The 27,968-nt window shown below is 46.1% G+C and overlaps 1 protein-coding gene across 2 annotated transcripts; it reads left to right on the plus strand.

Moving 5' to 3' along the window:
• The first annotated feature begins 561 nt into the window (after positions 1-561).
• Positions 562-27,650, plus strand: STIP1 (stress induced phosphoprotein 1). Of its 2 annotated transcripts, none has more exons than XM_069968256.1 (14): positions 562-715; positions 9,483-9,692; positions 11,294-11,435; positions 11,525-11,666; positions 14,469-14,637; positions 14,736-14,862; positions 16,348-16,450; positions 17,656-17,776; positions 18,469-18,565; positions 20,952-21,076; positions 21,738-21,774; positions 22,212-22,315; positions 22,508-22,680; positions 27,330-27,650. In XM_069968256.1, exons 1-14 carry the CDS (start codon positions 707-709, stop codon positions 27,400-27,402), a joined length of 1,632 nt encoding a protein of 543 aa, XP_069824357.1. In that variant the 5' UTR covers positions 562-706; the 3' UTR covers positions 27,403-27,650. The 2 variants fall into 2 exon arrangements, with proteins under 2 accessions (XP_069824357.1, XP_069824355.1); XM_069968254.1 differs by lacking the exon at positions 562-715 and adding an exon at positions 807-842.
• The last annotated feature ends 318 nt before the right edge of the window (positions 27,651-27,968 follow it).

Consider the following 27,968-nt stretch of genomic DNA (forward strand, 5'->3'; position numbering starts at 1 on the left):
GTGGGCGTCCAGCTGTTACACTGGGTGTCAGTAGTTTCTGCTGCATGAGCTGCTCTGCAAGGGCCTACTAAAACCTGGAGCCAGCCCCGTAAGTATACAAACTATAGCTATGCAGACCACTGCTTTTAGAGCAGAGTGGTGGTCTGTGACATGAACCTAGCCTAACAATAGGGTCATTTGAGGTCAGGCAAAGTGTTTCCATTATCTTGATGGAAATTATACCTATATGGCCAACAATTGAATGTTTCCTTAGAACGTGATAGCTGAAGATGGGACCATGAACTGGTTTATGGGACATGCGGCATTTTTCAGCATCCTCGTGACGTCACGTTTTCTCAATGAAAATGATATGGGCGGGATTTAGTGACAGGCCGGAACACTGGCCAATCAGACGCCAGGCCCGTGACGTCCGCCAATCGCTATAGTAGAAGCTTCCAGAATTCACTAGCCAATTCCACCCAATTCACAATAACCGCCTCGACCAATAGAAATCCAGCATTCGAGGGGGCGGGGCTTAACGATGCCCGGCACTCCCTGCCAAAGGATGAGCGGGCAGCGGCTTTTTGATTGACATCGGTCCCGTCCATTCAGTGGCGTTCATTTAAAGACGTCCGCGAATGGCGTGCCCTTTGCTGGGCGGGTTCTGAACTGTCATCTTCTAGTAGGTTCGAGAAGACGCGTGGAGAGGCCGGAATACAGTGCGGCTATGGAGACGGTAAGGGGGCACCGGGTATAAGTTGCTGGTGGGTGGAGAGCAGGCGGTAGAATGCTAGCCTAGTTGTGTCAGGGCGGCTGTAGCGACAGTGCCGTACAGCGAGGACATGACCGGCCTGTTACAGGAGGTGGGTGCGTGAACTTTACGTCCTGTTTCCTGAGCCCTGTAGCCTGGGTGACTGGCCTCTGGCAGGTCGTAGTTGTGGGGTATGGAGGGACTGGTCCTCATAGTGAGGAGCATGGCAGTGACCTGGTGAAGCGTGGCTTCCTGTACATGTATAGACGCCCATTCACACCCAGAGGTCAGGACAGGTGCGTTTGTCCTGTATGGTTACTCATAGAGCAGCCGGTGTACTTCTCCATGGGGAATGAGTGCAGTGTGTGTAGATGGAGTCCTAGAGGATACTTCTAGGTCGGGTTGCAGCTTATTTTGGATAGGTTCTAAGCTTAATTCTGCTCATCCCATAGCAGGGTCCTCTAACCTGAGGATTTCTAGCTGTTTAAAAACTACAACTCCCATCATGCCCTGACAGCTGGAGGCACTGCTGGGGAGGAGCACTGTCCTGTAGGTTAATACCTGTGGTATAAAGCCTCCAGCTTGATCCCAGGGTGCCGGTCCTAGTAGCGCTGCGCCCAGGGTGCCGGTCCTAGTAGCGCTGCGCCCAGGGTGCCGGTCCTAGTAGCGCTGCGCCCAGGGTGCCGGTCCTAGTAGCGCTGCGCCCAGGGTGCCGGTCCTAGTAGCGCTGCGCCCAGGGTGCCGGTCCTAGTAGCGCTGCGCCCAGGGTGCCGGTCCTAGTAGCGCTGCGCCCAGGGTGCCGGTCCTAGTAGCGCTGCGCCCAGGGTGCCGGTCCTAGTAGTGATGCCCCCAGGATCAGTATGGCAGTAGGTGTAAGTCACAGGTGCCAGACCTGCAGGCCGCTAGATGTTTCAAGACTACATTTCCCATCTTGCTTGGATAGTGAAAACTTTAGCTGTGCAGGCATGATGGGGGTTGTAGTTCCGCATGAGCCGGTGTATGATTGATGACACTACTGGTAAGTGTGTACAGGGAGAAGTTTAGGGTCCATTTACACAGGATTATCTGCCAAAGATTTGAAGCCAAAGCCAGGAATGGATTTGAAAAGAGGAGAAATCTCAGGCTTTCCTTTATGACCTGATCTGTTCATAGTCCATTCCTGGCTTTGGCTTGAAATCTTTGGCAGATAATCTGCCAGATAATCTTTCTGTGTAAATGGACCCTTAGGGTGCGTGCACACTATGGAATTCCCGCGTATGACCCGCGACCCGCGTATGATCCGTCGCTCGTACCCACACGTGGTAGTGCGCATCTCCGCCCGTGCCATAGGCACTATTCTATGCATGGGCGGATTCCGCATTCCGCCGAAAGAAGTGACATGTCAATTCTTTCAGCGGAATCCGCCCGTGCATAGAATAGTGTCTATGGCACGGGCTGAGATGCGCACTACCACGTGTGGGTACGAGCGACGGAATCTGCCGTAGGTCATACGCGGGAATTTCGTAGTGTGTACGCACCCTAAGCGTGTGCTGCACTGCTGTGTTGACCCAGCTTTATTTTAGTAGATTCAGAGCTGAACTAGGTGGAGAGAATTGACAAATCACATACCCAAGGAGTCTCCATTTAAAATCAGTAGGAAGGGTCCCCCTCCCCCCTTGTTTAAATTGTATTTTCCATCAGGTACATCGCCTGTGTGTTTTTTTTTTTTTTGTTTTTTTTTTAACATGAACAGACTGGTGCGGGGATGTCGATGGCGTCGTCATTTATTTTGAGGACTGATCCACAGCATCTCTGCACCGGCACCAGTCCAATCGTGTAAAAAAAAACAAAAAACACAAAGTGATATGTGCTTTAAATGAAACAATGTGGTTTTAATTAGGAGTTCAGAACCCATATAGTTAATGCCTGTGTGAACACACCCTCACCGGGCCATTTGTCACTCTTTGGGTCCTGTTGTAAGTGAGCATGTATGTTTAGGGTACAAACCCACACACCAAATACGCAGCAGATTTGATGCTGTGTTCAGTTATTTAGATCTAATCTGCTGCGTTTTTGCTGCATATCGCAGCAGTTAATACGCTGCACATATGGTGTGTGGGTTAATACGCAACAAATTCGCAGCAGATTAGATCTAAATAACTGAACACAGCATCAAATCTGCTGCAGTTCTGCTGGGTACAAACACACACCGTATACGCAGCAGATCTGCAGCAGATTTGATGCTGTGTTCTGTTATATACATCTAATCTGCTGTGTATCGCAGCAGTAAATACGCAGCGTATACGGTGTGTGTGTTTGTACCCTTAGGGTACAAACACACACGGCATATACGCTGTGTATTTACTGCTGCGATACGCAGCAGATTAGATCTAAATAACTGAACACAGCATCAAATCTGCTGCGTATCTGCTGTGTGTGTTTGTACCCTTAGGCTATGTTCACACTACGTATATTTCAGTCAGTATATTTCAGTCAGTATTGTGGTCCTCATATTGCAACCAAAACCAGGAGTGGATTAAAAACACAGAAAGGTTCTGTTCACACAATGTTGAAACTGAGTGGATGGCCGCCATATAACAGTAAATAACTGCCATTATTTCAATACAACAGCCGTTGTTCTAAAATAACAGCAAATATGCTATTAAATGGCGGCCATCCACTCAATTTCAACATTGTGTGAACAGATCCTTTGTGTTTTTAATCCACTCCTGGTTTTGGTTGCAATATGAGGACCACAATACTGACTGAAATATACGTAGTGTGAACCCAGCCTTAGAGTGAATCTGTCAGCTGCAGTTCACATCCCCAACTGCTGACACTACTTTTAGGTCAAGGAGAAACGTGGTACCTTCCATATACAGGGCTTAGGAGTGGTAAAAAATGTACTACCTCCAGTTAAAAAAAAAAAAAAAAAAATAATTTAAAACTGAGTTTTCATATGAATGTTATAAATGTTCCTCATCAATATACTTTATGTTCTATGAATCTAAGGAGCTTATTTATTAATACCAGAAAAAACAGATTTAGTTACACAGGGTAAAGCATTTAGTAGGAGGTAGTGTAGGAGTAACCTCTGTCCTCTATGTGGTGTTTTCTTTCTGGAAGGTGTGTGTGTGTGTGTGTGTGTGTGTGTGTGTGTGTGTGTGTGTGCGCTATGGCTGCAGCAGGCTGTGTGTGTGTGCGCGCGCGCTATGGTTGCAGCAGGCTGTGTGTGTGCGCGCGCGCGCGCTATGGCTGCAGCAGGCTGTGTGTGTGCGCGCGCTATGGCTGCAGCAGGCTGTGTGTGTGTGCGCGCGCTATGGCTGCAGCAGGCTGTGTGTGTGTGCGCGCGCTATGGCTGCAGCAGGCTGTGTGTGTGTGCGCGCACTGTGGCTGCAGCAGGCTGTGTGTGTGTGCGCGCGCACTATGGCTGCAGCAGGCTGTGTGTGTGTGTGTGTGTGTGTGTGCGCGCTATGGCTGCAGCAGGCTGTGTGTGTGCCACTATGGCTGCAGCAGGCTGTGTGTGTTCGCGCTATGGCTGCAGCAGGCTGTGTGTGTGTGTGCGCTATGGCTGCAGCAGGCTGTGTGTGTGTGTGCGCTATGGCTGCAGCAGGCTGCGTGTGTGTGCGCTATGGCTGCAGCAGGCTGCGTGTGTGTGGGGGCGCGCTATGGCTGCAGCAGGCTGTGTGTGTGTGTGGGCGCGCTATGGCTGCAGCAGGCTGTGTGTGTGCGCTATGGCTGCAGCAGGCTGTGTGTGTGTGTGTGTGCACTGTGGCTTCAGCAGGCTGTGTGTGTGTGCGCTGTGGCTTCAGCAGGCTGTGTGTGTGTGCGCTGTGGCTTCAGCAGGCTGTGTGTGTGTGTGCGCTGTGGCTTCAGCAGGCTGTGTGTGTGTGTGCGCTGTGGCTTCAGCAGGCTGTGTGTGTGTGTGCGCTGTGGCTTCAGCAGGCTGTGTGTGTGTGTGCGCTGTGGCTTTAGCAGGCTGTGTGTGTGTGTGCGCTGTGGCTGCAGCAGGCTGTGTGTGTGTGTGTGTGCGCTATGGCTGCAGCAGGCTGTGTGTGTGCGCGCTATGGCTGCAGCAGACTGTGTGTGCGTGCGTGCTGTGGCTTCAGCAGGCTGTGTGTGTGTGTATGGCTGCAGCAGACTGTGTGTGTGTATGGCTGCAGCAGACTGTGTGTGTGTGTGTGTCCGCGCTATGGCTGCAGCATGCGGTGTGTGTGTGTGTGTGCGTGCTATGGCTGCAGCAGACTGTGTGTGTGTGCTATGGCTGCAGCAGGCTGTGTGTGTGCCACTATGGCTGCAGCAGGCTGTGTGTGTTCGCGCTATGGCTGCAGCAGGCTGTGTGTGTTCGCGCTATGGCTGCAGCAGGCTGTGTGTGTGTGTGCGCTATGGCTGCAGCAGGCTGTGTGTGTGTGTGTGCGCTATGGCTGCAGCAGGCTGCGTGTGTGTGCGCTATGGCTGCAGCAGGCTGCGTGTGTGTGCGGGGCGCGCTATGGCTGCAGCAGGCTGTGTTTGTGGGCGCGCTATGGCTGCAGCAGGCTGTGTGTGTCCGCTATGGCTGCAGCAGGCTGTGTGTGTGTGTGTGTGTGTGTGCGCTGTGGCTTCAGCAGGCTGTGTGTGTGTGCGCTGTGGCTTCAGCAGGCTGTGTGTGTGCGCGCTATGGCTGCAGCAGGCTGTGTGTGTGTGTGCGCTATGGCTGCAGTAGGCTGTGTGTGTGCGTGCGTGCTGTGGCTTCAGCAGGCTGTGTGTGTATGGCTGCAGCAGACTGTGTGTGTGTATGGCTGCAGCAGGCTGTGTGTGTGTGTGCGCTATGGCTGCAGCAGGCTGTGTGTGTGTGTGCGCTGTGGCTTCAGCAGGCTGTGTGTGTGCGCGCTATGGCTGCAGCATGCTGTGTGTGTGTGTGTGTGTGCTATGGCTGCAGCAGGCTGTGTGTGTGTGCTATGGCTGCAGCAGGCTGTGTGTGTGTGTGTGCGTGCGCGCGCTATGGCTGCAGCAGGCTGTGTGTGTGTGTGCTGTGGCTGCAGCAGGCTGTGTGTGTGTGCGTGCTGTGGCTTCAGCAGGCTGTGGTGTGTGTGTGTGTGTGTGTGTGTGTGTGTGTGTGTGCGCGTGTGCGCGCGCGCGTGTATGGCTGCAGCAGGCTGTGTGTGTGTGTGCGCGCGCTATGGCTGCAGCAGGCTGTGTGTGTGTGCGTGTTATGGCTGCAGCAGGCTGTGTGTGTGCGCGTGCTATGGCTGCAGCAGGCTGTGTGTGCGTGCGCTATGGCTGCAGCAGGCTGTGTGTGTGCGCGCTATGGCTGCAGCAGGCTGTGTGTGTGTGTGCGTGCTATGGCTGCAGCAGGCTGTGTGTGTGCGTGCTATGGCTGCAGCAGGCTGTGTGTGTGTGTGCGCTATGGCTGCAGCAGGCTGTGTGTGTGCGTGTGCTATGGCTGCAGCAGGCTGTGTGTGCGTGCGCTATGGCTGCATCAGGCTGTGTGTGCGTGCGCTATGGCTGCATCAGGCTGTGTGTGCGTGCGCTATGGCTGCATCAGGCTGTGTGTGCGTGCGCTATGGCTGCAGCAGGCTGTGTGTGCGTGCGCTATGGCTGCAGCAGGCTGTGTGTGCGTGCGCTATGGCTGCAGCAGGCTGTGTGTGCGTGCGCTATGGCTGCAGCAGGCTGTGTGTGTGCGCTATGGCTGCAGCAGGCTGTGTGTGTGTGTGCTATGGCTGCAGCAGGCTGTGTGTGTGTGTGTGTGTGTGTGTGTGTGTGTGTGTGTGCGCTATGGCTGCAGCAGGCTGTGTGTGTGTGTGCGTGCTATGGCTACAGCAGGCTGTGTGTGTGTGCGCTATGGCTGCAGCAGGCTGTGTGTGTGTGTTAAAGAGAGGCAGAAATTAAAGGGGTGTTCTGGGCAACAAGGAAAAATCCAGGGGGTGTTGGGATCATATTAAAGTAGTCCTATTTACCCTGTGCATTGGGCTCATGATGTCACGGCTCCACTTAGAAATGCCAATCAATGAGTGAGGTGGGACACCGCTTCAGTCACTGACTGGCTGAGTGGGTAGTTCCTGTGGGTCTGCGATGATTCAGGAGCGTGGACACTGGCAGTTGATAAATCTGGGCCTAAGTCTGACCTCTGTTGCTATGGCTGGCTCCTCTATATCACAGGTATCTAGCATTGTTAGCAGTGTTTCATTGGTGCATGGTAAATATTAGAAACACAGAAGACTGTCAGCAGAAAAGACCACTTACTATTTCTAGTCTAGTTCTGAGTTGTTCAGGACGTGGAGGCTGGAGACTAGCTGCATCCACTGCACACACAGGAGAATCTGCTTTATATCTTTCCGTGTTCCCTTAGAACGCCCCAGGATCATGTGGGACATTACACTGAAGCCGCTGAGCCAGTTCTGTCTGGCCGTTTATCAAGGAGCTGTAGTCGGATAAAATTCAGGAGTCTGAGCTGGAGCTGAGGCTTACTGACTCCACAGCCCTCTTCATATATCCAGAATGTAGATAAATGCTTCTATTCTTCAGTGAAAAGTGTTAGAGGCTTTCCCAGGCTCCTGATCTTCTGAGGGCTGTACGCCTTCCTCCATCCCATCCCTATAATTGCTTCCAGAAGACTGGCAGGCAAGCAGGGCAGGTACAGGAGGGGAGTGAGGAGACATCCCAGCTTGCAGCAAGTCAGGAGCTTGGGAAGCCTCTCTGCCATTTTGTACTTGAAAATAAAAATGTTTTTTTACATTCTAGAAAAGGGCCCTTCAACTGTTGCAAAAATACAGTTCCCATCATGCCTGGACAGTCTTCAGCATGATGGGAGTTGTAGTTTTGCAACAGCTGGAGGGCCTAAGGTTCCCTATCCCCGTTCTAGGTCAGATAGATGTATGAAAGATCGTTGCTGTATCAGTTGTTTGTTTTTTCAACATGTTAAAAAACAAACGACTACAATGATCAGCTGACATGAACGATGTCAGCTGATCGTTGCCTTCTATTCCACGGGATGATTATCGGCCGAATACAGCCGATATCGGCCAAATACAGCCAATAATGGTTCCGTGGAATAGGGCCTTAAGACTAAACCGACAAAGTCTGATTCATTAGATAAATTGTTAGTGAATTTGGCCTCGCAGGAAAGTGACATGGAATATTTCCTCCTGAGTTTTGTCAGATTCCGGGTTAAAATGAAGGTGTAATACATGATTCTTCATGTTAGGCCTCATTCACATGTTCAGTACTTCTTCAGGACTGTATATTGTGTCCTCAATCATCATCTGCAATTTGCAAAAAAAAATTTCTGTAGTGCATCTGTATTCTTTGCGACTCGGTAAAAATTGGAAAGATGACGGCTAAAAAGGTGGGAATGGTCAAAATGACACAGATTTGTACTTTTTGTGGTAGTGACTGCAAATTTCAGACGCTCCCATACACTGAGTAATTACGTGCCGCTATTACGACCTGTACTGGGGCTTGTTAGCAAGTTTTGCGTCAACATTTATGGTTACATAAAACAACTGGACAGTGTGAACAGCCCCATAGAAATCAATGTTGCGGTTGTGGGGAGCAGTGGCAGGTGGTAGAATTGCTCATCCTATGTGACCGACTCGGGGTGCGATGTTCTATAACTGGTCACATTTTACAGATTTCACAGAAAGATCGGCTGTGATGGATTCCAGTGGCTAAGAGGAGTTGTCTAAAGACAACAGCCACATCTTATAAACCCTGTCTGTGCATCAGCGATCTGCTGATCTGGAGTTAAAGGAGGCAGTGCTGTAGCGGTCGGCTGGTCGCTATAACTCTAGGAGTCTAGGGCATCTCCATGGTTGTAGTGAATATAGTTGCTATATGTACAGTGTGCTGGTGTATGAAGAATTCAGAGACACTGCTGAGATGGTGTCGACGCTGATCTGTCATTTATGTATCCTAAGAACATTGTCCTAGGGCATGAATATTATAATCTGGTAAACCCTTAAAGGGATTCCTATTTGCTTTAACCTTATGATGTATTTCCATATTCCTGTATACTGATACATTGTGATCTGTGTTAGCGCCACTTGAGCTGTTGTCATTTAGTGCCCCCAAATAGCAGGCGTTTACTGTAGACACCTCTGGGTTCCATCATAGGTCCCCAGGGCTGACTGTACACTGGTGACCTGATTGAAGGAGGGGGTCATGCTGTGGTAACAAAAAAGCTGGAATCTGAGGTTCCTCCAATCCCAGCCTTAGTGCAGGAGCTCAGCTGTCCTTACACAACCATTGCCTGCTCCAGGGCTGCATGGGACACAAGCCGTGCTGAGTCAGCAGCGCTGAAATACCTTGTATGGTAGTCCTTAAAGGGTTAAGAGATAAAATTATACCCTAGCTTTCTTTGGAAAATTGCCTTTCAGCTCAGGAATTGTATGGTTCTCTGCAGAAAGAAAATCATTACATCTGAGCCTTTCTATCCAACCCACGCTGCCCTGAGTGAGTCAGTGTGGGGGTGGTAGACTTAAGGGGTTAAGCAATGGTTTCCAAACTATAGCAGGGATGGTATAATGTGTGCCATCTGTATGGAACATGAGATCGCTGTCCCAATATTTACATAGTACATATGATCAGCACACTAGACCAAATACTGGGAATAAAAAAGGGGATCAGCTGGTGATCTCGTGTCTGCTGCCCGGTTCTGTACTGCTATAACACTGCAATATGTGGTCAGCAGACAGATGTCTGTGGTAGTGTACCCCCCCATTCATGTCATGAGTGACTGTGACACACAGGATCCGTGCTTATCCACATTTCTACTTTTACTCTTTTTATTTATCAGGCAACTGAATTAAAAGAGAAGGGCAACAAAGCCCTTTCAGCTGGTAATCTGGATGAAGCGGTGCGATGCTACACAGAAGCCATCAAACTAGACCCCAAGAACCATGTGCTGTATAGTAATCGCTCAGCAGCCTATGCCAAGAAGAGGGAATATGCCAAAGCCCTAGAAGATGGCTGCAAGACGGTGGAGTTGAAACCAGACTGGGGAAAGGTATGAATGGGCTAAGGCTTAGAAATAGATAGGCAAAGCTTATGTAATCTGTATTTACTGCAGGGTGGGAGGGGACAGATTATTTGTGCCTAGAATGTATGGTAGTGATATGCTGTTAGGGTACAAACACACTGGCCGTATCCGCAGCGGATTTTGTTCTGTGAATTCGCAGCGAGACCCACTGCGGATACCTGCCCTGTACACTCGATAGACATCCCGCTGCGAGTTTGTCAGCAGCCCGCCCTGATTTCGCCTACATACAATGGTCTTGACTTGGTGCCTGTTTCCTCATGTCTTGTTAGGTATACTTCTGAGATATGCTGAGGGCAGAAGTGAATTACCAGGGGGCAGAATAGGTAATTCCTTTTCTGCTCCCCGACAACCCGTGTTGTCACTTTCATGTTGCTTGAACAAGTAATTTGAGATGCTTCCTGGTGACTTCTCCCTCCAGCCCTGGTTGATAGATCTCCCCGTACACCCAAAGGCTGAAAGATCCAGCAACCAAACCTGGTGGGGTGGGAGAAGCTGCTGGGGACCTCCCTGATCTTGTATTTTTGGGCATATGAAAGTGATGAGAAGTTCCATTTAATGTAGTTAGGGCAAAATAACTTGGGAGTTGCAGTAATTCCCCATATAAATACATAGCTACTGCCAGAGTTTGGAAGACACCGCAGGTTGCCTATGAAGATCCTGTTGGAAACTATTGTCTGCCATTTACCATAGTCTGCAGATGTGCTTCATACTATAGAAGAGCTAGTAAGGTACTGACAATAAGTTTTAATTCCAAAATTGTAAGCTCTAATGTTGCTATACATTGAAATAGTCGCATTTTAGAGACACCATCATTTTATAGATAAGCTGGAAAAATGGGTAGTCGAGGAGGCGTCTCTGCTGCTTCTTTGCACCTTGCTGAGCTTGACTGATAGGTCTCACTGTGTCTACGGAAGGTTGGAGTGGTCAATTCAAGCCTAGCGAAACTAATAAAAAAGGGATGCATTTGTGTGCATCCATTTTGATCAGTTTATGCATTGATTTCCATTATTGAAAGACGGATAAAAACGCATCCGTTTTTTTTGGCGTCCACAAAAATGTGGTCAACACATCTGTTCTTCTATAATGGAAGTCAACAGCAAAACAGATGCACACAAATAAATCATTTTTTTCATTTGTTTTTTACATAAAACGGATGAAAACCAGATTGCAAAAACACAGTGTGAACTTACAGGTTTCGATTAAAGGGGTTATCAGCGCTACAAAAACATTGCCACTTTTCCCCCTCTCTTGTCTCCAGTTTAGGTGTGGTTTGCAATTTAGCTCCATTTACTTCAATGGAACAGAGTTCCAAACCCCACCCAATCTGGGAATAAGTGGGGAAAAAGTGGGCATGTTCTTGCAACGCTGGATAACCCCTTTATTTTCTTATTATAGACTGAGTAGTTACAATTGAAATAGTGGCTTCCGTGTTGTATTTTCTTTGCTGATATAACTACAACTTGTGTAAGTTGTAGTTCAATAGTAAGTTCTTTCTGCCTACACAGAACTGATTGACCGACCATTCATTTAATGATTGACTGACCGTACATTTAATTACTCTCGTCTAGGGGTATTCACGAAAAGCCGCGGCCTTGGAATTTCTCAATCGGTTTGAGGAAGCCAAGAAAACGTATGAAGAAGGTCTAAGACATGAGCCATCAAATGCTCAGCTTAAAGAGGGCCTGCAGAATATGGAGGCAAGGCTAGCAGGTACAGGCTTGGTTCAAACTGAACTGTGAACGCCTCTCACTGTCTATAAGCTGTATTACTTACTAGATATTATTCTTCATATCCCACAGAAAGGAAGTTCATGAATCCTTTCAACTCCCCCAACTTATTCCAGAAACTAGAATCTGACCCCCGTACAAGAGCTCTCCTTAGTGACCCCAGCTACAGAGAACTAATAGAACAACTGAAAAACAAGCCATCTGATCTTGGGACGTGAGTATTCTCCTTGCAGCTCCAAGTCATGTTCACTCATCACGAGTTATCACCTATCTATAGGAGAGGACATAACTAGCTGATCTAGTCCCAGCAGTCGGACCTGTGACATTATAAACAAACCTATGTACGTTGCACTAGTATACAGATCCTCCTACATTGCTAAAGACCCTTGTATGCTGCAAAAAGTAGAAGACCCTTTCACTCTTACGATGTGTCATTCTAAAAGTAAAACATACACTCTAAACTTTTAGGCTGCTAAAGGGATAGTCCAGCGTGGGGGCATTTTTTTTCCTGGGACCAGGGAGGAGGTGGCTGAGGGAAAAGACACTGAGCAAGGGAGGTGAGTGGACGTCTTTTCTCTCAGCCACCTCCTCCCCGGTCCCAGGAAAAAAATGCCGCTAACCATCCCCCCCCCCCCACCCCGCGCGAGAGTACCCCTTTACTTTTTAGGGACATATGAAGTACCCGTACGTCATATGTCCCCAAGAGGTGTTCAGAGCAGGGCCACGCTGCGACCCTGCTCTGAACCGCCGCGGTCCCGGGTGCCACGTGTAGCCCGTGGCTGCGGGTATTAGCGGGCACGGTCCGATCGCCGTGCCCGCTAATACAGTAATCAGATGCAGCTGTCCAAGATGACAGCTGCATCCGATTACCGGATCCAGCACTTCCCTGGTGTCTAGTGGGGTGGATCGCCCACACATCTGTACCGGCCGGGTGTTAGCTCCAAAATGGCGCTGATCCCGAATCGGCACTCGGATGCTTTCGGCTGCAGCAGCCGAAAGCATCAGAGTGCCGATCTCATTGATCTTTGCTGTATAACTATACAGCAAAGATCTCAATGAGAGATCAAAGTGTATATACTAGAAGTCCCCCAGAGGGGCTTCTAGTATAAGTGTAAAAAATCCCAAAGTGCAAAATTGCGCATTTTTGGTCACATCAAATCCAGAAAAAAATTTAATAAAAAACAAAAAGTCGTATATGTGCAATCAAGGTACCGATAGAAAGTAAACATCATGGCCCAAAAAATGACACCTGACACAGCCCCATAGACCCAAGAATAAAAGCGTTATAAGCCTGGGAATAGAGCGATTTTAAGGAACATATATTTAATAATGGTTTGAATTTTTTACAGGCCATCAGATACAATAAAAGTTATACATGTTATATATTGTTGTAATCATAACGACTTGAGGAACATGCATAACAAATCAGTTTTACCCCAGGGCAAATGGCGTAAAAACAAAAAAAACCTAAATAAAAAAAATGCTTTTTTTTTTTTTTTTTTTTTTTTGTTCAATTTCACCCCACTTTGAATTTTTTCCTGGTTTTGCAGTGTACTTTATGCAAAAATTCATCCTGTCATTGCAAAGTACAATTAGTGCCGCAAAAAAATAAGGGCTCATGTGGGTCTCTAGGTGGAAAAATGCAAGTGCTATGGCCTTTTAACCTCTTGACGACGCATGACGGGTATACCCGTCATGCGGCCGTTAAGAGTAAACAGAGGGCTCCCGGTGTGAGCCCTCTCTGCAGCGCGCGGTCCCCGGTTGCTAAGTGCAGCCAGGGACCGCGTGTATTAGCCGGCGCGGCTGATCGCCGCGGCCGGCTAATTAACTATTCAAATGCCGCTGTCAAAGCTGACAGCTGCATTTGAATAGCAGCTGTACCCCCTCTCCCTGGTGTCCAGATCCGTTCTAGTGAGCCGGCCGGGGCTCAGCGTCGGAATGACGCTGATCCCGGCTCGGCAATCTATTCAGATGGTCTGCAGCAGACCATTATAATAGAACACCGATCTGATGGATCATTGCTCTATTATATACACAGGATTGATCTCAATGGGAGATCAGTTCTGTGTATATAGAAGTCCCCCAGAAGGCTTCATATTACTGTAAGGGAAAGTTAAAAAAGTGTTTTTATTAATAAAAAATCCCCTCCACTAATAAAAGTCAGAATCACCCTCCTTTTCCCATTTTACAAATAAAAATAAATAAATAAATAAACATGTTTGCTATCGCCGCGTGCGTAATCGCCCAAACTATTAATTAATCACATTCCTAATCTCGCACGGTAAACGGTGTAAGCGCAAAAAAATCCCAAAGTGCAAAATTGCGCATTTTTGGTCACATCAAATCCAGAAAAAATGTAATATAAAGCGATCAAAAAGTCGCATATGCGCAATCAAAGTACCGATAGAAAGAACACATCATGGCGCAAAAAATTACACCTGACACAGCCCCATAGACCAAAAGATAAAAGCGCTATAAGCATGGGAATGGAGCGATTTTAAGGAACGTATATTTGTTAACAATGGTTTTAATTTTTTACAGGCCACCAGATACAATAAAAGTTATACATGTTACATATCGTTTTAATCGTAATGACTTGAGGAACATATATAACAACTAAGTTTTTCCATAGGACACACGGCGTAAAAATGAAGCCCCCCAAAGAAAAATAATTGCGTTTTTTTTTTTTTTTTTCAATTTCACTGCGCATATAATTTTTTTCTGGTTTCGCAGCATATTTTATGGAAAAATTCAGCCTGTCATTGCGAAGTACAATTAGTGACGCAAAAAATAAGGGCTCATGTGGGTCTGTAGGTGTAAAATGCAAGTGCTATGGCCTTAAGCACATGGAGGAAAAAACGAAAACGCAAAAACGAATGTTAGCACGGTCCTTAAAGGGTTAAACACGAGGAAAAAACAAAAACGAAAATTGGCTCCGTCCTTAAGGGGTTAAGCAGAATTTCATACAGTCAGTGCATTGGTAAAGTTGAAACTTTTTTTTTTTTCCCCCATTTAGAAAGCTCCAAGATCCACGGGTCATGACAACGCTTAGTGTATTACTTGGAGTGGATCTTGGAAGTGTTGATGATGAGGAAGAGGAGGCACCAGCACCACCTCCCCCTCAACCCAAGAAAGAGACTAAGCCAGAGCCAATGGAAGAAGACCTCCCAGAAAACAAAAAACAGGTAAGCAGGGATTAGTATTAATCCTCCTGCTGCATGCTTACATTACGTCACCTGAGCCTTAGTACATCATTATGTCATAACCTTGTTATCCTCCTCAGGCTCAGAAGGAGAAAGAGCTCGGCAATGAGGCCTACAAGAAGAAAGATTTTGAGACTGCACTGAAGCACTACACTCTAGCCCGGGAACTTGATCCTACTAACATGACTTACATTACAAATCAAGCAGGTAAGTGTGGTCTTTATCAGATACATGGTGAGGCCCCCTTCACACGTCCGGAAAATCTGTCCGGATTTCCTATCAGGAAATCCGGACGGATTTCCGGACTCATAGACTAACATTAGACACGGACACCCTTCCGGATTTTTCCGGAAGGGTGTCCGTTCCGGAAAATAGGACCGGATTTTTTAGATCCTGTCCTATTTTCGTCCGGAAATCCGGCACGGACGCCCCCATAGAAGTCTATGGGAGCGCCGGAATCACGGGCATTTTCCTGATGTATATCAGGAAAGTGCCCGCGATTCCGGACTGGTAGAGAGCCAGCCCCGGCCGCCGTCCGATCACCCGCACACCCCCATCCCCCCCGCACCGCACCGCACACGCTGCCCGGCACTACAGATCCCCCCCCCGCCGCCGCCGCATCTGACCCTCTCAACCCCCCCCCCCCCCCCCCCCCGGGAACTCACCACCAGGCCGCCCGCCGGATGCTCCGCACCTCCGACCGCCGCCGCTGCCCGGACCTCAGCACTGCACTCTGACCCGGACCCCAACCTCGCGGCCCCGACAGAGCAGGATCCGGGACAGGTGAGATTAGGGCTACTACTCCCATCATGGCTCTGCTGGCAGGCCATGATGGGAGTTGTAGTTCTGCAGCCTGTGGCCATCCAGGTTGCAGAAGTACAACTCCCATCATGGCTCTGCTGGCAGGCCATGATGGGAGTTGTAGTTCTGCAGCCTGTGGCCATCCAGGTTGCAGAAGTACAACTCCCATCATGGCTCTGCTGGCAGGCCATGATGGGAGTTGTAGTTCTGCAGCCTGTGGCCATCCAGGTTGCAGAAGTACAACTCCCATCATGGCTCTGCTGGCAGGCCATGATGGGAGTTGTAGTTCTGCAGCCTGTGGCCATCCAGGTTGCAGAAGTACAACTCCCATCATGGCTCTGCTGGCAGGCCATGATGGGAGTTGTAGTTCTGCAGCCTGTGGCCATCCAGGTTGCAGAAGTACAACTCCCATCATGGCTCTGCTGGCAGGCCATGATGGGAGTTGTAGTTCTGCAGCCTGTGGCCATCCAGGTTGCAGAAGTACAACTCCCATCATGGCTCTGCTGGCAGGCCATGATGGGAGTTGTAGTTCTGCAGCCTGTGGCCATCCAGGTTGCAGAAGTACAACTCCCATCATGGCTCTGCTGGCAGGCCATGATGGGAGTTGTAGTTCTGCAGCCTGTGGCCATCCAGGTACACGGGTACCTGTGATTTATGTTGGCATACTAGACAATATTATCTCATCAGGAAATCCTGAAGGTTTTTCCTGATGGTTTCCTGATGGTAAAAACGGATTACTGTCAGGAAATCCTGATACTATCCTGATGACATTTAAGGTCTCCTGATCAGGATTTCCTGACAGTAAAAACTGACACGGACGTGTGAAGGGGGCCTGAGAAGTTCACCAGAAATGTAAATCAATCGTTTATTTATTTATTTGTTTATATCTAGCTGTATACTTTGAACAAGGGGATTACAACCGTTGCAGAGAGATGTGCGACACAGCCATTGAAGTAGGAAGAGAAAATCGTGAAGACTATAGACAAATCGCCAAGTAAGTCCCAGTGCTGCGAGCCTAAGGGCCCTATTACACTGAGAGATTTTTTTTTTTTTTTTTTTTTGAGCCAAAACCAGAAGTGGGCTTTAGACAGAGAACAGGTAACAAAGGAAATACTAAGATCTCTCCTTTTCAAATTCCTTCCTGGCTTTTGCTTTAAAAAAAAAAAAAAAAATCTGTTGTTGTAATAGGGCCCTTAGTCTGATTATGACTGCAGCAAAGTTTTTTTAGTCTACGCTTTTGTCTATGTGGTATTACACTCCAGTGAATGAAGCATGTCCATAAACTGCAGTACTGGAGTTTCTTCTTGTATACACTGTATCACTGAAGAGCCACACTCCCTGACTTTTCACCTTAGGAACTATATATACATCTGATGCAATAATTATTTGTTATGCATTGTCTGTCTGTATAGATCCTAAGTATATTTTATACTGATTTCTGGTACATAAGTTTATTTTTTTAAGGTACAAAAATTTCTGTGCTGGAAAAATCTTTATACAGTGGTGCCTTGGATTACGAGCATAATTCGTTCTGGGACTGTGCTTGTAATCCAAATCTACTTTTAAACCAAAGCAAATTTTCCCATAAGAAATCATAGAAATGCAGACAATTGGTTCCACACCCCAAAAATAATGATTCATTATGCTAAATAACATGTAAAACAAATGAAACAAACTTTCAGAAACAGCAAAATATGTAATATAATAAGTTACTGTACAGTAAAGGAGAGGATGGGAAACACAAGGGCGGACAGAGACTTCAGGGAGCATAAAGGAATGAGCAGGACAGATGTGGGCACATACATGCAGCACTCTGTCTGGGAAGAGAGGGGTTACAGCTATGAAGAGATTACCTCCACAGTCCTGTCCCCTGATGTAAGCCCCAGCCTGAAGTGGATCTGCTATGATTTGGAAGGTGAGGGAGCCTTCCTGGGTCAGAGTACAGTGCTGTAGACCTGGCAATGCAGACCATGCCCCCCCTCCACTCCCCCTCCCACCCAGTACAGGGAGCTTTTTAACTAAAGCAATGCTTTTACACCAAGTCACAATTTTGAAAAACTGTGAGCTCTTAAACCAAGTTACTCTTAAACCAAGGTACCACTGTACAAATTTTTTCTCACAAAGACTTAACCAAAATGTCACTGTGGTTACATCAGAATCTTCTGTGCACTCTTAAGTCTCTCTTCCTTCTGTCTGCAGAGCTTATGCACGTATTGGAAACTCCTATTATAAAGAGGAAAAGTACAAGGAAGCAATTCAGTTCTTCAACAAATCTCTGGCAGAGCACAGAACACCAGATGTTCTCAAGAAATGTCAGCAGGTCCGTATGCCTAAAAGCAGGAGGAGAGACCGCACTTAGTGATCATTACAGACATGGGTTAATGTTGCTGTATAAAACCGTAGATCTATGTATACCATGTGAGCCATGTGCTGGTCTCTTCCCCAGTGCATGTCCTGTTTGTCTGTGTGAGGAAAAGAAGTCGGTGCTATTTCTGCTGTTCGACATTTTCATGAAATCTTTAATACACAAGTTGGGTGTACAACTATGTTTGCCTGTCCCACTTCCCACACCTGTCACAGAGCCTGAAGCACAGCGCTTCCCGAACCTCTGGAATCAGAATGGCCCAAGGCATTGCCCACTCAGTAACACCACTACTGGAGGGGAAGGAAATGTCTCATGCTACCCCCCCCCCCCCCCCATGCACACACAAAATCCAGAATTACTGCACATTAGCATTGGGGCTCTGTGATAATGGCAGCTGTGGGGGAGCTGGACAACTCACAAGACCCAGAGCTCCATTCCTGGGTGAAGTAACACCTGTAATAAACTGCACAGCCATTCAGAGTGAATCCTATAACACGGTGATGGAGAAGTCTGTCACTGTTGCAGAACTGTTCCAGTCGGCTTTTGATTCTACTAAATAGAATATCTTGTGTACGGTTTGATGTGTTTGAACATTGAGCTGTAGGAGTTATTTTATCATAATGGTTTTCCTTCGCTTTATCTTTTAGGCAGAAAAAATCCTGAAGGACCAGGAACGCCTAGCATATATTAATCCTGAGCTAGCTCTGGAGGAGAAGAGCAAAGGCAATGAAGCCTTCCAAAAAGGTACAGTTCATTTATCTAAAAGCATGTAACATTTATTAATTCACCATTCATGTAAAGTGATCACTCAACTTACAATGGTCTCAACATACATACATTATTCCTTTCTGGAACATCGTAACTTGAGATCAAACTTAACATACAATGTTACAGACAGTCAGGATCTGTGGCACGTGTGAATAACTAGATGATCAACCAACGAAACTGGCCATTTTACTGATAAAACCCCAGTATTACTGAAATGCATGCACTGGTTGGCTGTCTAGTAGTGATACCACTGGATCATTTAAAGGGGTAGTGTGGCGCTAAAAAATGATTCACAGAATAACACACATTACAAAGTTGTATGTTATGTCTGTGAATCGCTACCTTCCCCGTGTCCCACCACGGCCGCGTCATCAGCTGCTGAGCCGCGGTTGGCTGAGCATAACTGTGCTCAGCCAATCGCGGCTGAGCACAGTTTGACGCGGCGGAGGGGGGATGGCGGCAGCGATTCGTCCGTCCGAAGATGACGTTTGGCACAAGATGGCGGACTGCCTCGACACGGATCAGGTAATGTATAATGCACCACACACTTCCGAGACACGGGTGGGGGTGGTGGGACACGGGGAAGGGGGCGATTCACAGACATAACATACATTACAAAGTTGTATAACTTTGTAATGTGTGTTCTTCTGTGAATAATTTTTTAGCGCCGCACTACTCAAGATTTTTTTCTTTTTTTTTTTCACGAGTTGGTATTGAGGTGTAAATCCTATATATTCTTATCCATTGTCAGTGGGATATGAGATGCAGCTTTACTGTCCTCCTCACTCCTTTGTGTAAGAGCTAGACATGAGCAAACCTCGAGCATGCTCGAGTCCATCTGAACCCAAGCATTCGGCACTGGGATAAAGTGAACTTGAACTTAGATAAAGCCCCAAGGCTATGTGGAAAACATATCCATGTATTAATATTTTCCAGACAACCTTAGAGCTTTATCCAACTTCAGCAGCCCCAGCTATGCCGAATGCTTGGGTTCGGATGGACTCGAGCATGCTCGAGGTTCGCTCATCTCTAGTAAGAGTTTATTCAAGAAAACAGACTAAACTGCATCTCGTACGTATACACTGAGTCTGGAGTGAGAGTTAGGGGTCAGGTGTGCCGTGTCACTGATCTGTCATAAGGAAGGGTCATCATGTAAAATGTGATAGGAATCCTATCCAGGGCAAGAAAGATGGGAGATTACCTGTAACTGGCACATCAGATAAAACGGGCTTATATAAGATACTCGTACAACATATGCTGGAGTGCCTCTACAATGTTTTGGAAACAAAGGTAAAATGGCATAGTTGTAACCACTGTGGGGATCCTTCCTGGAAGTCTTTATAATTATAGCAAGCATTGTGTTATGTGAGACTGGTCCATTTCATAAATATCAATTGTCCTTAGGCAAACCTTCACTTATCGATAATACTCACTGAAATGAGTTATCAGAAACTTTGTAATATGTAACTATGTAATTCACATAAGTACCGTGATTAGCTAATGCACTTACAGATACCTCCCTGCCCCCCTGATGCATGTAATATCCAGTGACTTTAGTGGTTACAGTTTTTCAAGCTGCCTTTGAGTCAAACACAGGAAAAGATTTAACCTGTGGTAATCTATAGAATAGCTTATATGACCTCCTATTCCAAAGATGTGGGTGTATAGCTTCTCTGACAGATGAGTGTGAACTTTTTTTTATTTATTTTTTTAGTAGATGGACATGATTGTGCAGTCAGAGGGTGTGTATTAGGCTTCCCGCAGACATAGATTTTGCAGGGCATTTTTGTAGTTTTCCTTACTTTCTTGTGGTTTTTTTTCTGACATTTAGTTTTTTTTTAGTGTAAATAAAATGATTATATGCCAACACTGATTTTCTTAGTGGTGTTTTATTTTTCTGGAAAATGTCTGTCTAGTTTTTGTTTTGTTTTTATTTTAGTTCAGCCTTAGGCCTAAACACCATTCAACATAATACATTCACATCCTCTGACTATATGTAATTACTCATGCTCACATGCTGAGCTTGCTCTATAGGCTGCTGTGCTATCTACAGCTGCCACTCATCATCAGAGACCATGATCATACTGATGGTCATTTAACTCCTTAAATGGCAAGATCAATAGTGATCGTCGCATTTAAGAATTAAATACTCCATTGGTAGGAGTGGTGCATGATCAGCACCTTTGCTACATATTGGTGAGGTTTTGAAAGGTTCCTATGCCAGCAGTGTAACTTGAGGTGGAAGCACAGCACTAAAATATAAATGTTATCATTCCTCCTTTCACTTCTTCTCTTTATGCAAACGTGAATACACAGTATAGATGTAATACATCTAGATTTATCTGTTTTATTCCTCCGGCAGGGGATTACCCTCTAGCAATGAAACATTATTCAGAGGCAATAAAGAGAAATCCAACAGATGCCAAACTGTACAGCAATCGAGCAGCGTGCTACACAAAGCTGCTGGAGTTTCAGCTTGCACTAAAGGTAATGTCTCCATATATATATATATATATATATATATATATATATATATATATATATATATATATATATATATATATATATATATATATAGTCTCCAAGTCAAGAACTTCCAGATGTCTATCTAGTTTGGAAATGCCTCAAATGAAACATGATCAGGTCTCTATATTATATAATACAGCCCTGCCATTAAACAAATTCATTCATGTTGCCATAAGCCACTGGACAGCTGCCAGTGTCTCGTTTGGGCTATAAGAAACCAAACCTATCGTGTTTAAAGATCTGCTCACACATCAGTCAAAAGCCTCTGTTAGAGATATTGGATAGTGAAAATAGCACAGCATGCAGCACTATTTTTTTTTTTTTTTTTTTGTGGCAAAATGATGGACACTGATGGCACCTGATGTATTCCAGTAGTCATTGGAGTCCATCATCCCAGCCAATGTCCTTTGTGCAGCAGGTCCACAAAAAAGCTGGAAGGCTGTTGTATGTTGACTGGTTGCTTATGAATAGTGTGAGGTGAGAAATGCCAGGCCATCTTTGTGAGATGACCCATCTTTATTTAGTACTGTGCAGGTGTGTAGTTTTCTAAACTAGAAATACATGGCAGCAAATGACCTCTGCTTTGGTTTGCACTATAATTGTTCGCTCTTTCTTATTCCAGGACTGTGAAGAATGTATACGACTAGAACCTGCATTCAGTGAGTATCTTTGCATTCAGTGTTTTCAGTGTGTAGAACTGATCTTTATATTTTAGGAGTCAGAGGGATTTTAGGAGTTCAAGGAAATTAAAATAAAAATGCAAGACATGTAATACCTACAACATATGTGATGTTGCATGCAGTGAATGTCAGCAATTCTTGCTGTAAGCCTTAGCCCCAGCGCCTGTACAGATGAGCAGTGCCGCAGTTAAGGTACTCGGTAATAGAGACTGAGAGAATATTCTTGATGGTGTCCTTACATGGTGCTATACTGTCCAATGAAGGATATGGGGAGATTGATAATGCTGTATTCTTACGCAACATTACCAATCCCCCCCCCCCCCCCCCCTCTTCATTTCCTAGTCACAGGAATAAGTGGGGTTGCATCTGGCATCATTTTATCTTTATTATAATGTGTGTTTACTTTTAATCCCCAGTTAAAGGCTATACTCGCAAAGCTGCTGCATTAGAGGCAATGAAAGATTACACTAAAGCTATGGATGTCTATCAAAAAGCACTAGAACTGGACTCCTCGTGCAAGGTACAGTACGATGTCCTGTCATATGCTGCTATCCAGTTGTAAGAAATCAGTATTTGCTATGATGCTTTCCAAGTACTGTGAGTCTCAGAACCTCTCTAGTCCTTTTTATATGCTATTATATAACTAATAAACTTGAAAAGGAGATGTAATATGTACATACAGTGTGTTTACTGTGGCAATTTATGTACGTAGGAAGCAACTGATGGTTATCAAAGGTGTATGATGTCTCAGTACCACCGAAATGACAATCCTGAGGATGTCAAGCGCAGAGCTATGGCAGATCCAGAAGTGCAACAGATAATGAGTGATCCTGCAATGAGACTTATACTGGAACAGATGCAGAAGGATCCACAGGCCCTGAGCGAGTAAGTAATGTCTTGATGACACAGAGCGAGCAATAAGCAAGCAAGCAAGCAAGCAAACATTTGCTCATTGGATAATTTAATCATTTTAAAGGGAATGTCACTTATTTTTTTCTTTTTTTATTATTTTTGTTTCATTTAATTAATATCTTTAAAAATAATTAGACTTTGATTCCTGTTTTTATATTTTGTAAAATTAACAATAATGTGCTTCCCTGGGGGCTGCCATTTGCAATTGCATCTGTGTATGTCTCCCTGCACGACACATACACAGTTGCTTTATGGCAGCCCTCAGTACATTGGAGTCAATGGACGGCTCCCGTCCCGTCTGCTACAATGTAGCTGAGGGCTGACATGCGCAACTCACACACAGGGAGCTGGAGAGGGAGCCAGACACCATACTTGTGGAGCCCCCAGAGAAGGTACACAGTGCCCAGCACTATCCTCAGCAGCTAGCCGCTCTCCCCCTCTTCCTGCTCGGGCTGTGAGACTGATCTGATAATGAGCCGGCAGGACTCAGCTCCGTGCAGGAGGACGGGGGAGGGGACGCACAGAGACTACAGTGCTACATGCTGGGACAGGGGAGCTCGGTCTCAGGAGATAGTGGATGGAGGAGGCAGAAAAGTGTCACACTGACCAGAGTAATAAAGAGAAAAGCTGCCAGTGTGTTAACCCCTTCCTTCCCAATGTCAGGACACTGCCTGTAGCTACTACACTGCATCTGTACAGTATATGTAATGCAAGGCTAACATGGTATAGATGGGATATATATGACCTGGCAAAGAATTTCATTTTAGCTCCCAAGCAATTAGCAGCAGCTGAGGTCTAGTAAGGGGTTCTGCAGCAGCTGAGGTCTAGTAAGGGGTTCTGCAGCAGCTGAGGTCTAGTAAGGGGTTCTGCAGCAGCTGAGGTGTATATGAGGTTCTGCAGCAGCTGAGGTGTATATGAGGTTCTGCAGCAGCTGAGGTCTAGTAAGGGGTTCTGCAGCAGCTGAGGTGTATATGAGGTTCTGCAGCAGCTGAGGTGTATATGAGGTTCTGCAGCAGCTGAGGTGTATATGAGGTTCTGCAGCAGCTGAGGTGTATATGAGGTTCTGCAGCAGCTGAGGTGTATATGAGGTTCTGCAGCAGCTGAGGTGTATATGAGGTTCTGCAGCAGCTGAGGTGTATATGAGGTTCTGCAGCAGCTGAGGTGTATATGAGGTTCTGCAGCAGCTGAGGTGTATATGAGGTTCTGCAGCAGCTGAGGTGTATATGAGGTTCTGCAGCAGCTGAGGTCTAGTAAGGGGTTCTGCAGCAGCTGAAGTATGTGGTATGAGGTTCTGCAGCAGGTGAGGTATGTGGTATGAGGTTCTGCAGCAGCCTAGGTGGAGTATGGGGTTCTGTCGCAGCTAAGATGTAGTATTGAGGTTCTACAGCAGCTGAGGTGTGTGTTATGGTCAGAGGCTACTGGAGCCTGAGCGGAGAGCTGCATGTGGACGGAGATCTGAGGGTAGCTTTGGATCACCAGGAGCAGCTGTCAGGAGACCCACCTGTCTGTATGAGTGTGCCCGTATGATCTCCCCATATGGGTGTGCGCGTATGATCTCCCCGTATGGGTGTGCCCGTATGATCTCCCCGTATGGGTGTGCCCGTATGATCTCCCCGTATGGGTGTGCCCGTATGATCTCCCCGTATGAGTGTGCCCGTATGATCTCCCCATATGGGTGTGCGCGTATGATCTCCCCGTATGGGTGTGCCCGTATGATCTCCCCGTATGGGTGTGCCCGTATGATCTCCCCGTATGGGTGTGCCCGTATGATCTCCCCGTATGGGTGTGCCCGTATGATCTCCCCGTATGGGTGTGCGCGTATGATCTCCCCGTATGGGTGTGCGCGTATGATCTCCCCGTATGGGTGTGCGCGTATGATCTCCCCGTATGGGTGTGCGCGTATGATCTCCCCGTATGGGTGTGCGCGTATGATCTCCCCGTATGGGTGTGCGTGTATGAGCTGCCTGTCTGAGTGTACATCAGGGAGGAGCAAATTAATGGTAGTAGTGAAGTGCTTCGCTTCGCACGGCCGTCGGCTTGTCAGCTGGCTGCATTTGAGTTCTGCTCTGCATGTCTGGATAAGTGGGATACAGTCCTGGGTGAAGTTTTGCAGGACTGTATCCAGATTTTCAAATCATCTGGAGCAGAGCTGAGTTGTATTATGAAGTTGGCTGGGGACACACTTCTATCAGTATCTGTACTGCTATGCAGACAACAACAAAATGGCACTGCTCCTTTCCCCTCTTTGTTCTGTGAAAAGAAGGGGGAGGTGATGTCACAGCAGTAAAGCAGAGACTGCCTCTTTTCAGCAGCTGTATTTCAGGTTACTTTTTACCTGCTGGAGCTCCCCCTAGGGGCCATCAGTGGGAAATATGAAAAATTAGATCATTAATTTTTCATATTTCCTTACATGTAAAAAATATAAATAACATATATAAATTAACCAAAAACAACAACAAATGTAATTTTAACATTTTCCAATTTTTTTTTTCTTTGTGACCCATTCCCTTTAAAGCTGTCTAAAAACAATCCAAGTTCAGCCGCACATCTCTTGTATATGTGTGGCGGATGGCTGAAGAATGGAAAGAGCTGCAAGAACAACCTAGCAATGGCCCCAGCTACACTATTATCCAACCTTGAAATAGGCTCTTTACTCGAGCGCCAATCTAGTAGATTGGTGCTCACTTAGACCATGGTTCAGGCCATGTAATGTGGACTTAAGGTGTTAAACCAAGAGGTGCTGCACAGTTGACATGGCAGCCAGAGCCCTAATAAAAGCCTCCAGATCTGCTATGTTGGTATATCCTGTGTAGTAACAGTGCAGTAAACTGCTGTACATTATATATTATATATTATGTATTGCAGTGTATTATATTAGGGATTGTGACCCTAGCGGTTAAATTCCTTAAACCCTAGACAACCCAGGACGTAGAGTTACGTCATGGAAGTCTGTCCCCAGATTATCCTGGACGTAACTGTACGTCCTGGGTGTTTCTCCCGCTTCATAGGAGGTGGGGGCCGGCTGCAGTGAGCAGCCGGGACCTCACCGGTAATGACACGCTGCAGCGATCGCGCTGCCGCATGTCATTAACCCGCGGCGTTTAGGTGTAAGTGACAGGGGGAGTCCCCTGTCACTTACCGATCGGGACCCCCGCAGTGTGACTGCGGGGGTCCCGATCGTTGAAACGGACCGCCGGAGGTCTCTCACCTGCCTCCGTGCGGTCCGATCGGCGATCTGCTGCACTAAGCCTGCACAGGCAGGCTCAATGAGCAGATCGCCGATAACACTGATCAATGCTATGCCTATGGCATAGCAATGATCAGTGTACAAATCAAAGTATTGGATGTAAAAGTCCCCCAAAGGGACTTCAAATGTGTAAAAAAAAAAAAAAGTTCAAAACACTGTTACACTACCCCAAAGCCCCTCCCCCAATAAAAGTTGAAATAACCCCCCCTATCATATTATATAAATAAAACATAAAAATAAATAAATAGATAAACATATAATATACCGTAGCGTGCGTAATTGTCCGATCTATTTAAATATAACAAGCGTCATTGTGATCGGTGAACGGCGTACACGAAAAGAGGGAAAAAAGTGCGCAGATTACCGATTTTATGTTACATTATATATTTAAAAAAATCAATACAAAGTGATCAAAACGTCCGATCTTCACAAATATGGTATTAATAAAAACTAGAGATCATGGCGGAAAAAATGACACCCCATACAGCCCCGTAGGTGAAAAACTAAAACTGTTATAAGTGTCACAATAGGCCCATTTTATTAATATTTAATTGCCAAAAAAAAGGATTTCATAAAAAAAAAAATATAACATAAGAGAATCTGTGTAACCTGCATATGGTTGTGTTCGGACTGACCTATGGAATAATTGCATCATGTCGCTGTTACCATATAGTGTATTACGTAGACACAGGACCCTCCCAAACGTTACCATATTGCATTCTTTTTTACGATTTCACCTATTTATATCTTCATAAATAATATATTTGGGATTCCATCATACATGTTATGGTAAAATGAAAGACTCCATTACAAAGTACAACTATTCCTGTAACAAATAAGCCATTACATGGCCTTGTAGATAAAAAACTGAGAGTGCTAGAGCTCTTAGAAGGGGAGGAGGGAAAAACGAAAACACTAAGATCAAAATTTGCGCGGTCCACTGGGTCATTTTGGGCCTCGTCCTCAAAGGGTTAATAGGAATAAAAATAAAATAAAAAAACTTTCCTTTTTATGAAATAAAATAAGACTTAGCAAAAACATGTAATGGCCATGAAATAATTCTAGATCACCTTTTCCTATAGCATTGTGTTGAGACATGCCTGTTATTAGGAATCTGGGTGTTACCAGTTGTGGGGTGTTTCTTTGCTGTAGGATACCATCCAACCAGAGCTGACAGTGTTGGATTTTGTAGGGACACACCTTTAGCTGGTGACACCCAGTTTGTTATTCAGTTGTAGATCTCAAGTAAAAATTATTTAGGGTCGAGTCCTCGTCTGAGTAGACCAGGCCAGGTGTTAGTGTTATTTTCTGTAGGGCCACACATGTCCTACATACCTATATTATTTATTTACACTTTTTTTTTTTTCTTCTGCAGACACTTGAAGAACCCAGTTATTGCCCAGAAAATCCAGAAGCTGATGGATGTTGGATTAATTGCTATTCGGTGATGATTCCTTGCTCCCTCTCACCAGTGTTGGTTTCCCTTCTCCCCTCTGCTACTCCTTTTGTTGCTCTCCACTTGTGAGGACGCACCTGAGAGCTTATGGACATGCGGGGAAGATCTGATTCAGCAAAGTATAGGAGAGTGATCCATGCGCCGCCAGACACTCTGATATTGCGCTGTTGTTCTGTCAACCTCTCCCAGTTAAGTTTATTGATCTGTAATAATGTTAATAAAGAGAAGCACGTGACACCATTTTTGATCACACGTGTAGCGTTTAATTGAATTGCATGTGCAGATCTATGATCTATATGGTTGTATAACTCCATCCTGCTGCTACAGGTCTCTTCTACAGCAAACCCTGTTTTCTTTTCACTTTTTTGTGAACTATGTAAAATGTTTAACTAGTTAAATGGGATCCCTGTGAACAATTCACCACACCCCCTATTAGCGATAGGAAAATGGATAATTTGGTGCTAAATTACCATACAGATAGGGAAAAAAACAGCCAAAAAGTTCCCCTTATAAAAGTTGATATCCATCCATCTTTTCCAATTTCCCATATTTTTCTTC

Source organism: Dendropsophus ebraccatus, chromosome 4, assembly GCF_027789765.1.
Source record: "Dendropsophus ebraccatus isolate aDenEbr1 chromosome 4, aDenEbr1.pat, whole genome shotgun sequence".
In the NCBI taxonomy this organism is placed as follows: domain Eukaryota; kingdom Metazoa; phylum Chordata; class Amphibia; order Anura; family Hylidae; genus Dendropsophus; species Dendropsophus ebraccatus.